Raw genomic sequence first — 14,365 nt, 5'->3', positions numbered from 1 at the left:
AATAACCTGTGCATCCAGCCCCAAAGCAGTGCTTCTCAACTGGGGCGATTTTGCTCCCAGTCAGTATGTGGCAATGTCTGAAGCCATTTTGATTGTCATACTGTGCGTGTGGGTGTGTGCGTGCATGTGTGTGTGGGTGCCTGCTGGCCTCCAGTGGGCAGAGGCCAGGGACACTGCTCAGTGTGCCACAGTGCACATGGCAGCCCCATCATCAAAGAATTACCTGGTCTCAAATGTCAGTAGTTTCAGCATTGAGAGATTCTAGCCTTCACTTAAGTTTTCCTGGCATTCCTGATCTTATCTGTGGTGAATATCTGGTAGTCATAAAAGGTACTGTGAGTGATGATCAACTAGAGCAGGAATATTATTTGGGCAGCCATTTGGTGCTGTCCGGAACCCTGTCCTTTCTGTCTGGCAAGCTAATGTCCATTAATAGGTACCTTAGGAACCCAAATGATGTCACAAAATACAAGGAATGTGAGTACACCAAAGACACTTTCAAGAAAGCTCATTTGCTCAGCACAGTTTTCACTGTGCTAATGGCATTTATAGAAACAGAAGGTGATCACTGAAGGCATGCTCACATAATATTCCTGAGCCCAGGTGGGCGTTACGCCCATCCTCACTGTAGCCAGAGCTGCTCTTCTCAGAGTTTAATATTTTGTTTGAATAGAGGATCCTGCTTCTTAAAGCAGTTGAAAAAGACCCTTGACAGGTCGGCCATAATTGACAGATGAATGATCAGAACCTGAATTGGTCTTAGGGAAGCATTTATGTATGTATGTATGTTTTCCTTCCTTCCTCCCTCCCTCTTTTTTTCTTTTTCTTTTTCTTTTTTCTTCTTTTTCTACCGACTCTTGCTCTTTCGCCCAGGCTGGAGTGCAGTGGTGCAGTTTCAGCTCACTGCAACCTCTGCCTCCCAGGTTCAAGTGATTCTCTTGCCTCAGCCTCCTGAATAGCTGAGATTACAGGCCCCTGACACAAGGCCTGGCTAATTTTTGTATTTTTGGTAGAGACGGGGTTTCACCACGTTGGTCAGGCTGGCCTCAAACTCCTGAGCTCATGATCCACCTGCCTCGGCCTCCCAAAGTGCTGGGATTACAGGCGTGAACCACCAGGCCCAGCCAGGGAAGCATTTATTGAAGTGGTCCTCCGTTACAACACACATCTCCTTTTCCTCCTCTCAGTGTACCTTGACTGTGTATTTGAAGCCTTTGGAGAACTGTGTATGAGACCCACGAGGAATTTGCCCACACAGTTGATTGGACTCTTCCTTCACCCACTCTTCAGCCAGTGCCAGTTCCTTTTCTTCTGATCATGTGATTGACATGAGAACTGTAGTTTGTATATCAAATCTTTAGGATGTTTTTGAGTTTCCTGGGGCACAGGAAACTGGCACTTAGCCATACTACAAATACAAATCTTCAGTTTTCAGCAATCTAGAAAACATGTTATCATGTCTTAATGGCATCATGAAAAGAGGCTTTAAACACAGACTTCAGTTAGCCAAGTGGTTTCTACTCATGTCAGTACTGGTGAGGGCACCATGAGATGCCCCAGTGCCCTGAAATAAATGAAAAGGCTGGTTACTGGCGGGTGGTGTGGAAAACAGGGCTAAATCATCAGGCGGGACAGAATACGTGGCTGTGGGTGGGAGCATGCAGAGCTTGGCGCTGAGTTCCGGTTCTGCCACTGCATTGTTTTGTGACCAATTATGAGTTGCTTAACCTTTCTTTGCCATGATTTCCCGGTTTGCAAAATGGTTCATCGACCCTTGTCTTCTACCTCCCAAGGATCATTTCAACAGCTTATTTGTAAAAAGTCCTTTAATAAAAAACGTAACTGTAAAGTCAGAGGTGATGCTTGAGAGAGCAGGAACCGGAAATGGAAATGGAAATGGCATGTCCTTTCTTCTAAAGAAAAGGCATTTCAGAGCTTTTTGGCTATGACGCAACATATCATAAATCCTGACATATAGTTGGAAGGTGGAAATTGCAACATCATACAAACTCAGTTATAAACCCAGCAAGTTTGAGTATGATTGTAAGAAAAAAAAGCTGGGCATTCTGTTTTTGGGGAATTGATTTTCCTAAACTTTTATTGTCTGGTAGTCTAAATTTATCATGTTGTACCATCAACCTGGCTTTTTAAAGATTTAAGGAGATCAAGTACATTTTTTAAAGTCTTTATTTAGACATTTTTTTAGATCAAGAGCTTGTCTCTGTCTTACAGGTAGATAGTCATATGGTCTACTATTTATTTAATCAATAAAGGGGACATTTATTTAAAACTTATGTTTTTGGGGGGTGGCATTTTCATGGCAGCCCCTCTGTCTCTTGGAGGGCCGATGTGTGTCAAACACACAGTCCTGCTTTGATTAGAGCCCCCAGTGGACCTTGCTGATCCCATGAGACACATTGTCCTGATTGTCCCACAGAGACTGAAGCCAAACACTGTGTCATTTGGGGACAGATTTTGATTTGTCAGATATATTTTGCCCACATGAGTGTCTGTGGACAATACAGCCTGCTCTCCAAAACTTTGCTAAATTTTGACAAACTTTCCTAGGTGTTTGCCCAATGCCAAACTTTTTTTTTCTGTTGGAGATTAAGTTGTGCTTGCTGCCCTCTAGTGGTCACTTGTTGAATCTTACCGTAAGCAGCTTATTTTTCCCCTGGTGGTTGGGAAGTGGATGGACGGTGTGTAATTGGCTCATTTTTCTAAATTACCTATTCTGAAGAAGAAGGTTTTTCCCGACAGTATGTACATCCGCCTTCAGTTTACCAGATCCTGCCTGGTCAGAGGTAACTGAGAGAACCGGAAGCTGCCCAGTCAATTCAGTCTATTAAATTATATTTTTATGATTAAGACAAACAAAGCGTACTCTGCTAACCCAGAAAAAAAAATCACATTTAAACACTTTAAAACTTGAAACAACTTCCAAACAGCGTTTGCTGTGTGTCTAGCCTTTTTGTTCTACCCCATAGTATATAAATTCTTTTCATGCTTTCCAAAAATGTTCATATCAAGAATATTGAAGTCAGCATTCCTTATTTATGTATTTCAGCTACCTTCTTATACACTTATTTTTGTTTCTCCTTTAAGATAAAAATGATGATGGAGGAAAAATAAAGCATCTTACATCTTCAAGAGAGTGTAGTTATTGTGGAAAGTTTTTCCGTTCAAATTATTACCTCAATATTCATCTCAGAACACATACAGGTAAAGAACTTTTATTTTTTTAACCATGTACTAGTCAACAAAATTGTTACCTGATTTTGTTGTTGTTGTTGTTCAGATACTCTGCTAGATCCTTGGAATAGCTTAATAAATATGTAGCCTGTTGATTGCAGCAGTTATTTTATTTTTTTTGAAACAGTTTCCCTCTGTTGCCCAGGCTGGAGTGTAGTGGCGCAGTGTGGCTCACTGCAACCTCTGCCTCAGCCTCCCGAGTAGCTGGGATTATAGGCATGTGCCACCACACGTGGCTAATTTTTTTGTAATTCTAGTAGAGATGGGGTTTTACCGTGCTAGCCAGGATGGTCTCGATCTCCTGACCTTGTGATCTTCCTGACTCAGCCTCCCACAGCACCCAGCCCTGATTTTTATTCTTGTAGTGCCATTGTTACGTTGAACATGACTTGAGCCCTGTTTTGTTTTGAAGTTCCTTTCTTTCTTCCCTTTTCTTTTTTTTTTTTTTTTTTTTTTTTTTTTTGATCCAGTTGCCTATTGAGAGCCTCAGGGGCTGACGGCTTTCCAGGCTGAAGGTCTCTGTTTTGTTTTTTGAGTCTTGCTCTGTCATCCAGGCTAGAATGCAGTGGTACAATCTCGACTCACTGCAATCTCTACCTTTCCAATTCAAGCAGTCCTGCCTCAGCCTCCCCAGTAGCTGGGATTACAGGCGCCTGCCACCACACCCTGCCAATTTCTGTATTTTTAGTGGAGATGGGCTTTCACCATGTTGGCCAGTCTGGGTTCGAACTCCTGACCTCAAGTGATCTGCCCACCTTGGCCTCCCAAAGTGCTGGGATTACAGGTGTGAACCACTGTGCCTGGCTGAAGTTCATTTGTTTAGTTTATGACTAAACAAATGTATCCTGATTCTCATATCATTAAAACCTACAATATTTTTTTTTCTTTTTTTAGAGATGGGGTTTCACCATATCAGCTAGGCTGTTCTTGAACTCCTGACCTTGTGATCTGCCCACCTTGGCCTTCCAAAGTGCTGGGATAACAGGCGTGAGCCACTGTGTCCGGCCTAAAACCTACAATATTTTTAAATATGCTGCATCTGCAGTCTTTATGATTTAGAATGAAATGAGAATCTACTTAGTAGTCTTTAGACTGTGAAAGGAGCTATGACGTTAACGGTGTCAGAGGCTGTGTCCATTTGAAATTTCATCTCTTCCACTTACTAGCTGTGCACCCTTAGGCAAGTTCTTTAACCTTTTTGTGCTTTTAATTTTCTTAGCCGTGAAAGTAGAATTATACTTATTTCCCTAGGAAGATTAAATAAGTTAGAAGTGTTGCTGTTGATTTTTCTGTTGAAGATAGGTATTCACAATTTCAAATACTTATGCCGTGAGAAATCCTGCGATGGTAGAGAAGGCAAAAGGAAGAGAGAAGCCCCTGTTTTCTGAATAAATAGATACGCGGTCTATTTTAATGCTTTTTGCACACTTCGATAATAATAGTGCCGTTTCTTGCTTTAGGTGAAAAACCATACAAATGTGAATTTTGTGACTACGCGGCAGCCCAGAAGACATCTCTGAGGTATCACTTGGAGAGACACCACAAGGAAAAACAAGCCGATGCTGCCGCCGAAGCCAAGAGCGATGGTAAAAATCAGGACCCTGAAGATGCACTATTAACTGCCGACAGTGCGCAAACCAAAAATTTGAAAAGATTTTTCGATGGTGCCAAAGATGTTACAGGCAGTCCACCTGCAAAGCAGCCGAAGGAGACGCCTTCGGCTTTTCTGGGCAGTGCTGTCCTCTCACCAGCACACAAAGATACTCAGGATTTCCGTAAAAATGCAGCTGATGACAGTGCTGATAAAGTGAATAGAAACCCCACCCCTGCTTACCTGGACCTGCTAAGAAAGAGATCAGCGGTTGAACCTCAGGCAAATAACCTCTGCAGAAGCCAGGCGGAGGTCATTCCTCCTCCGGATGGCAGTGCCACCCGTAACCTTGACGTTAGCCCCAAAGAGAAGCCAGTGGAGGGCGCAGCTGACGGCAGACACAGGCCAAGTGTGGACTGTCATGAAAAACCTTTAAACTTATCCCTGGGGGCATTTCACAATTGCCTGGCAATTTCTTTGAGTAAAAGTTTGATTCCAAGTATCACCTGTCCATTTTGTACCTTCAAGACATTTTATCCAGAAGTTTTAATGATGCACCAGAGACTGGAACATAAATACAATCCTGACGTTCATAAAAACTGTCGGAACAAGTCCTTGCTCAGAAGTCGGCGCACCGGATGCCCGCCAGCGCTGCTGGGGAAAGACGTGCCTCCCCTGTCTAGTTTCTGTAAACCCAAGCCCAAGTCTGCTTTCCCAGCGCAGTCCAAATCCCTGCCATCTGCGAAGGGGAAGCAGAGCCCCCCTGGGCCCGGCAAGGCCCCTCCGACTTCAGGGACAGACTCTAGCACTTTAGCCCCAAGTAACCTGAAGTCCCACAGGCCACAGCAGAATGTTGGGGGCCCCGGAGCCGCTGCCAGACAACAGCAATCTGAGCTGTTTCCTAAAACCAGTATTTCCCCTGCACCGGAGAAGACGAAAAGACCCGAGACCAAGTTGAAACCCCTCCCGGTAGCTCCTTCTCAGCCCGCCCTTGGCGGCGGCAGCATCAATGGTTCCATTGACTACCCTCCCAAGAACGACAGCCCGTGGGCACCTCCAGGGAGAGACTATTTCTGTAATCGGGGTGCCAGCAACACTGCCGCTGACTTCAGCGAGCCCCTTCCAAAAAGACTGAAGTCCACCGTGGTTGCCCTTGACGTCGACCACCAGCCTGGAGCCAATTACAGAAGAGGCTGTGACCTTCCCAAGTACCACCTGGTCAGAGGCATCACGTCGCTGTTGCCGCAGGATTGCGTGTACCCGTCGGCGGTGCTGCCCCCCAAACCCAGGTTCCTGAGCTCCAGTGAGGTCGAGTCTACAAATGTGCTGACTGTTCAGAAGCCTTACGGTGGCTCTGGGCCGCTCTACACTTGCGGACCTGCTAGTCCAGCCTCCAGCTCAATGTTAGAAGGTATTGCGTGAGGGGGGGCGTGTTGAAATGGCACTGATGCTGACAGTGACTAATATCTTTTTTTTTTTTTTTTTTTGGAGACAGAGTCTCACTCCGTTGCCCAGGCTGGAGTGCAGTGGCGCAATCTCAGCTCACTGCAACCTCTTCCTCCTGCATTCAATTCTCGTGCTTCCGCCTCCCGGGTAGCTGGGACTACTTGGTCCCGGCGTGGCGTGCACCACCACGCTCGGTTAATTGTTTCGTATTTTTAGTAGAGACAGGGTTTCACCACATTGGCCAGGCTCGTCTCAAACTCCAGACCTCAGGTGATCCGCTTGCCTCTGCCTGATGGGATTACAGGTGTGAGCCACTGCACCCCAGCAACAGTGACTAATACCTAATCCATGCATTCTCAGTGGAGATGGCACCACTCCCAAGGGTGGGGGGGGGTGAGTGGCAAAAAGTTCTTGGGGGTCACGGAGAGAAGCATTCTCAGGGCAGTGGTTTGTGGTCCTGCAAAGCCTAACTCTGTGGGTTTAACTCTTACCTGGAGTATTTTTTTTAAATTTGTTTTATTTTTAGAGACAGGGTCTTGCTGTTGAGAGAGAGAGTGAGGGAGAGAGAGACACAGGGTTTCGCCATGTTGGTCTGGCTGGTCTCAAACTCCTGACCCCAGGTTATCCGCCTGCCTCTGCCTCCCAAGTGCTGGGATTACAGACGTGAGCCACTGTGCCTGGCCTAACTTAAATTTATTTTTTATAGAGACGGGGATTTGCCTTGTTGCCCAGGCTGGTCTGGAACCCCTGGCCTCAAGTGATCCTCCTGCTTCTGCCTCCTAGAGTGCCAGGATTACAGGCATGACCCACCATGCCCAGCCTTATTCTTGAGTAATTCTTGTTGATGTTTTTCTGTTGTGGGAGTCATCATGAAAACAGTGGGTGAGAGCACTGGGCTAGTCCAGTCTTGTCTTGCTGTTGAAATTCCAGATGCTGCCAACTGAGGCCCCAGCTTGCCTCACTTCATCACAGCCCTTGGCTTCCTTTGCACATTCATCATGTGCTCAGCAGTCAGTGCCAACCCACCTGGGGTTTTGGGGGGTTCCTTTATTTTTTGAAACAGAGTTTTGCTTTTGTTGCCCAGGCTGGAGTACGGTGGCACGATCTCGGCTCACTGTAACCCCCCTCCTCCTGAGTTCAAGCGATTCTCTATCCTCAGCCTCCTGAGTAGCTTGGATTATAGGCGTGTGTGCCACCATGCCTGGCTAATTTTTGTATTTTTAGTAGAGCAGGGTATCAGCTTGTTGGCCAGTTTGGTCTCGAACTCCCAACCTCAGGTGATGTGCTGGCCTCAGCCTCCCAAATTATTGGGATTGTAGGTGTGAGCCAGTGCACCCATCCTGGGGGTTCTTCCTTACCTGTCTTACCACCCGCTACTGGCCTGTAAACTTCTTAAGAGCAGAAACCATATCTTATATGTATAGAGTGTTGTCACATGCCCACACAGGGCAGTATGGGGGGTGCCCAGTAAGGACCGCACGAGACCCTTGACCTAGCAGGAGCAGAAAACATGGGAACTGCCGGCTAAACAGTCTTGTGAACGGTTTTGCTGTTAAATGCTGTCAGCCCTCCATAACCTTGTGTTCTGCCTCAGTGGATTCAACCAACTGCGGGACTGAAATATTTGGGGGAGAAAAATGGATGGTTGTGTCTGTACTGAACATCTGCAGACTTTTTTTCCTTATCATTGCCTAGATCATACAGTATGACACCTATTTACGTAGCATTTACTTCATATTAAGTATTATAATAATGTAGGGTTTTTTTTTTTTTTTTTTTTTTTTTTTTTTTTTTTTTTTTTTTTTTTTTTTTTTTTTTTTTTTTTTTTTTTTTTTTTTGAGACAGCTTGTTTTTCTGAGACAGAGTTTTGCTTTGTTGCCCAGCTGGAATGCAATGGCACTATCTCTGCTCACTGCAGTTTCCGCCTCCGGGTTCAAGCGATTCTCCTGCCTCAGGGGTACTTGGGATTCCAGGTGCTCACCACCATGCCCGACTTTTATGGTTTTTTTTAGTAGAGACAGGTTTTGCCATGTTGGTCAGGCTGGTCTCGAACTCCTGACCTCAGGTGATCTTCATGTCTCAGCCTCCCAAAGTGTTGGGATTCACTTGAAAAGGGGAGGCAGAGGTTGCAGTGAACCTAGATCACGAGAGTGAACTCCAGCCTGGGTGCAAGAGTGAGACCTCTGTCTAAAAAAAAAAGTATAAGGGAGGCTGTGCATGGTTTACACTACGATTACTACACATTAATGGTGCTGCAAATACTGTGAATACTGCAAATACTACACTATTTTATATTAGGGGCCTGAGTGTCCGTGGATTCTGGTGTCTGTTGGGGAGTGGGGGACGGTCCTGGAGCCAGTGTCATTCGGATACTGAGGGACAACTGTATTAATTTAATAAATGACCTTATTTCCCCCGTACGTAAATTGTTGATCTCATAGATGACTGTGGGATTCTGTGGGATTCTCCCCATGGAAATGTATCCTGATGGCGTCCCTCGTATAGGTGTCTGGCACATACCTATATGCGTAAAAAAGTAACTCAGTGTCCCAGGGCCATCTTCCCCTTGGCAAACTTGATGAAACCACAGTGCCTTCCTTTATCAGATAGAAGCTTGCTGGTTTGTGCTCCCCAAAGAGACAAAATCAGCTTTACACATTTCAGTTTGTGTTAGTTTCAAATTGAGGATTCTGTGTGGTGACAGCACTCTATCAAGAATTGCTTGATGCTGATTGGTTCAATAGAGATAGCAAATTAAAAAACAATTGCTTTCACACACTCCAGTGGCTTTTATAAAAATTGTGATGAAATAGTAATTTTTACTGCCTTTTGATTAAAAGTGTTCGTTTTTTCCACCCATGGTGCTTAAAATGGACATGAATCAAAACTTTGTCTTTACTTAAAGGGGGAAAAGGCTCTGTGTGGTGCAAGTCAGATTCTCTTCTTTTTCCCCCTCTTTGAGACAGGGTCACACTGTTGCCCAGGCTGGAGTGCAGTGGTGCACTCATGGCTCACTGCAGCCTCAACCTCCTGGGCTCAAACAATCCTTCTGCCTCAGCCTCCCGACTAGCTGGGACCGAAGGTGCATGCCACCATGTCTCGCTAATTTTTTATTTTTAATAGAGATTAGGTCTCACCATGTTGCCCAAACTGGCAAATCCTCTTTTAAGTGATTTAAAAAAAAAAAAAAAAAAAAAAAAAAAAAGGCAACACTTTTACATAGTTTGTTTCATGATTTCATATAGGTTTTTAAAGTATTTTGGATGCCAGTATTTTTATGGCTTTTTAATTCTTTCTAGTGACAGCCCAGGCAACTTTAGTTTGAGTGACATCAACAAAATTCTGGGCTAACATGTTGTCATAAAAACAATTCAGTTGTAACTGTGCAAACAAACAGTGCGGGCAGCTGTGTGACTGTGTGTTGTGGTTACATTATCAGTGTCAGGAGTCTTAAATCGACCTCTCACAACCTATAACACCTCTTACCTAGTTATTTGACCATTTTAATTCTAATACGTTTTCTTTTTTTTCCCAATCAGGAAAAAGGCCTGTGTCATATCAACACTTATCTAACAACATGGTACAAAAGAGAAACTATGAGAATTTTATTGGGAACGCACATTACCGTCCAAATGACAAAAAAACTTGATTCACTAATTTGGGGGATAAAAGGTGAGCATATGTTTCAATTAAAAACACTAGATCAGCCGGGCACAGGCTCAAGCCCCTTGGAAGGTCAAGGCGAGTGGATCTCCTGAGGTCAAGCATTTGCGCTGGGCGTGGTGGCCGGTGCCTGTAGTCCCAGCTACTCAGGAGGCTGAGACAGGAGATCACTTGAACCCGGGAGGCAGAGGTTGCAGTGAGCAGGTTACAGACTGCACCACTGCACTCCAGCCTGGGTGACAGAGCGACATTCCGTCAACAAAAAAAGAAAAAATTAGGATTGGTTTTTACTTGATTGGAAATAAACCATTAAGTTGCCTAACATAACGTAACAAAATTGCTTTTGATTTGGATTTTTAGATGTTTTAAAATTAGAGTCCTCAGGATCTTTGGATGTTAGTGATGGTAATAGGAAAAACAGCCATGGCCACTGAAATTTACTGAGCATTGACTTTGTGCTAGGCATTGAATGAAGGGCAGTTTGGTTCTATTTATTATACTTTCTTAAGTAAAGAATTTTCTAAACTATATTTAGTTTTGACCTTAATCACTTTAAAAATGTTTTTTTCCTTAGGTCTTGGTGCACATCAGGGCTTAATCTCCATGAAATTGAATTGTAGTTCATCCTTTGAGAAGCGAATGGTGAAAGCTACTGAAATAAGCTGTGATTGTACTGTACATAGCACATACAAGGAATCTGCAAGGAACACTACAGTTTTGTAAAGTTGTTCTGTTAACTTTTGTACCAAATAGCAATAAAATCTACTTGGAACTGTTGGAGCCTACATACATGGGGACTGGATAGCTCTATTTTGTCCCTGAATAATATTTTTTTTAGAATCGACCAAATAAGAAGTGGAATTTTTGCATACTTGAGCGCTGCTGAAAAATGATTTGGGTTGGGGGGGGATGGGGGAAAAGTATATAATGCTTGCACCTCAGGTAAAATTCTGTAAATATCTAAGTTGTAAACCTGCTTGTTCAAATACTGTGTGTATTCCTTTTCTCTAATACAGCTCATCACTTGGAGCAGTTTCTGCTATTGTGCTCTTTCATTTAAAATGTATTTTTTTTTTTTTTTAAACTCTCAATGATTTTGTATTATGTTGAATCCTCTGAAATCTGTTGTTGTCTTAAAATTGTTAATGGAAGTATTGACCCTCTATGAATATGTGCTGCAGATAAGGAGGTCAGCCATTCTGAATTTGGCAGCATTTTATTGCAAGTTTCAGCATGTAGCTGGGGAAGGCACCTTCTTCCTTGCCTCTCCAGATTGTCCTGGAACCTCCAGATCCTTGACTGAGGGGGTTGGGATGGCTTACATGATTTTTAAGTGAGTGTGTCTACAGAGAAGCGTTTTCTCTGTAGAGGAGAGCCACACATCGTGTAAACATAAGAAACTGTATGTGCAGTTACTTAAATTTGTTTCTATCAAATCATTTTTTTTTTTTTTTGAAAGTTGAGTGTTTGGGGGTATTTGCCTAAATTAGCATATAAAAACATAAATGCTAAATTATACATGTGGATTGCAGATTTTGGAAACAGTTTTAAGAGAAAGTTTTTGGGGAACGTTTTAGGTTTGTATGTGGTAGTTTTAGTGTGTCTGGCATTTGGGTGAGCTGTGGACAGACACACTAGAGTTGGTTATAGACACATTGATTCTGAAGAAGGAACTGCTGGCTGAGCCTCCTGGGAGTCGAGAAAGAGAAAATCTGTTTCTGGACCTCAGTTTACCTTCCCATTTTGGGTTGCTTGGGAGCAGTAACATTTTTCTCAGTGCACATGCAATTTGGGTTTTAGAGAAGATCGCCACCAGCTGGCTTCCTAGATATTTTAAATTTTTGTTCTTTAATGTGCTGGCCATGGCTGAGTTTAATAAGTACATGGGCTTAGCGACCACAAAAGACTTGTTAAGAAACTGTTTCAAAAATAAGTTTGCACTGTTCATTTTTCTGGCCTTCCTCTTCTCCATAGAGCAAGGGTAAAGTTCTAGAAGAATCTTTTTTTTTTTAATTATGCAACGTAAGGTGTCCTTGATAGGAATCTTAGCTCCTGTGTTACAACAGAGAACTAATTTGAGATCAGTCTGCTGGCATTGCAATGAAGTGCTTTGTATCAGGAAAGTGTACACTATTGACCTTTTTTCCTGTTCACAAGCTGAGCCATATGTACATAATCTAGATTTTGTTTTCATAGTTTTGCACTTTTATAGCCTATTTTTGAAGATTAACACATTTGCAAGATGATTGACTCAATCTTTGCTTAATCCAATGAGTGTTACAGAGAGCTTGCTGTGACTAGAAACGTAAATCTTAAAAGGGGGTTTGTGATGATAGAGGGCTGGAATTTAAACCTGCATTTAAAAAAAAAAAAGAATCACCAAATCTATTTGAAAACAAGTCAGTTTGTGTCATGCTGGAATTTTTTGGGCTTTCAAATTTGTCTTTTTAACCACATTTTTGAATGTATAAAAATACCAATTATTTTCCTACAGCCCTTTGTACTTCAAAATATGTTTTTGTGTCCATCAGTATTAACTATTGGTATACTACTGGTTTTATATGTGTTTTTTTTCTTTGAGACAACAGTACATATAATAGAGGTACAATTTGTGGGATTTTTGTTTATGTATTTATTTCATTCCAGTTTGATTTATTTTAATTGTTGATAAGTTGTCAAACAGTAGACATTACTTGTTTTATTTATGATATATTTCAGCTTAAAGTTATGATATGTGGAAGTGTAAATATAGATTTGGTGTTTTGCAATCTTAGGTTTCAGTGTTTATTGTGTTTCTGATTTTCTTCAATTTAACTTTTTAGTTTTCTTTTTTTTTTTTTCCCTTCAGTTGTGGTCCCACTCTGTCACCCAAGCTGGAGTGCAGTGGTGCAGTCACAGCTCACTGCAGCCTCAAACCCCTGAACTCAAGTGATTCCAGCCTCTCAGCCTCCCAAGTAGCAAGCTGTCACACATGGCTTCTAAACACAGTTTTAAGGCCACATGGCTCATGCCTGTAGCTGTAGTCCCAGCACTTTGGAAGGCCAAGGCGAGTGGGTCACTTGAAACCAAGAGTTTGAGACCAACCTGGCCAACATAGTGAAACCCCATCTCTACTAAAAATAGAAAAATCAGCTAGGTGTGGTGATATGAGCCACTGCACTGGGCCTAATTTTATCTCTGACATTCTTCAGTAAGTATCTCTACCAGACAAGAACTTTTCATTGTCACACGAAACTATTTGAACAAGGATTTCTCATAATTATCTCCTAGTCCATGTCCGTGTTTCCTGGTTGCCTCAGAAACGTCTTGGAGGTGGCCGGATGCCCTCAGGATCCAAACAAGACTTCCCCATTGCATTGAGTGGACAGGCTTAAGTTTCTTTTAATCTGACCCTACCCTTGGCCCCAACATATTTTATGACATTTTATGTATTGAAGAAACTGGATCATTTGTCCTGTAGAAGTCCTCACATTCTTGTTTGATTTTACTGCGTATTTGTGGTCTTGTTTTACCAGTTTGGCCTCTAGCAAATCTAGACTAATGGAGATTTGGGTTCACTGTGAGGGGGATGGGGCTATGTCCTTTCTCTTGCTTGGCCTCTCAGACATGCAGCATTTGGTTTTCCAGTCTGGGGTGACGGTTTGATATGTGGGTTCAGGTATGTTCACTGGCCAGCCGTCCTAAAGTTCCTGCCAACCTTTTTTTAAAGTTTTTTTCTTTTTTGTTTTTGAGACAGTCTTGCTCTGTCGCCCAGACTGGAGTGTAGTGGCACAATCTCTGCTCACTACAACATCTGCCTCCTGGGTGACGGTAAGATTCCGTCTCAAAAAACCCAAAATGTAAGACGTTTCGGATCCCATCTCTACTGACCCACATCTGGGAATTGTCTTTATCCGAGGATCCTGGGTTCCTTTTATGGGAAGCTGTAATGAGGGTGATTTGGCCGCAAGGGGTACTAACCCCTACCTGGGTGCTTGTGCTCCTCGCCTTTTTAATGTACGGAAAAAGGAAATACGATCAAAAAGGAATCCTCAGTGAATGATACTGCTATTTCCAACATGTTTTAGAGTTTTTACTACTTTGATTTTTGATTTTCTGAAAACCTGGGTTCCTGATGATAGTAACATAATGGCTCTAATCTACCCTATATAACGAACACAACACCAGTGTTATTACAGCACTGCCCAATGAGCCTTTCAGATTTCTTTCTGTAGTTCTGTTTGTCTATAGTTTTCAAGTTGTCCCTGACTCCCAGAACCATTGAGAAATTGTTAGGAATGCAAAGGTTTGTCCTAGACTTGCTCCATCAGGAACTCTGCAAGTGTAGTCCTTGTACTTTTGCACCAGGGGCAGGGCTTGTATTTTACAGGGAGGATGTCACAGCAGAACTAAAGGACACGGCTGTTATTTGGA

The 14,365-nt window shown here is 43.0% G+C and overlaps 1 protein-coding gene across 5 annotated transcripts in view; it reads left to right on the top strand.

Moving 5' to 3' along the window:
- The window catches only part of ZNF217 (zinc finger protein 217), a 41,378-nt gene extending 28,658 nt beyond the window's left edge, over positions 1–12,720 (top strand). For 3 of the 5 annotated variants that reach the window (XM_017496889.2, XM_017496890.2, XM_017496887.2), the window contains 4 exons: positions 3,106–3,222; positions 4,713–6,254; positions 9,829–9,961; positions 10,527–12,720. In XM_017496889.2, the coding sequence (XP_017352378.1) occupies positions 3,106–3,222; positions 4,713–6,254; positions 9,829–9,938 (1,769 nt within the window). In that variant the 3' untranslated portion in view covers positions 9,939–9,961; positions 10,527–12,720. The remainder of the gene's footprint in view (positions 1–3,105; positions 3,223–4,712; positions 6,255–9,828; positions 9,962–10,526) is intronic. The other 2 variants (XM_017496892.2, XM_037727259.1) reach the window with 2 other exon arrangements.
- Positions 12,721–14,365: the final 1,645 nt, after the last annotated feature.

Source organism: Cebus imitator, unplaced genomic scaffold (assembly GCF_001604975.1).
Source record: "Cebus imitator isolate Cc_AM_T3 unplaced genomic scaffold, Cebus_imitator-1.0 Scaffold224, whole genome shotgun sequence".
Classification (NCBI taxonomy): Eukaryota; Metazoa; Chordata; class Mammalia; order Primates; family Cebidae; genus Cebus; species Cebus imitator.
Note: the sequence above shows the minus strand (reverse complement) of the source record. Positions and strands in the feature narration are given on the sequence as shown.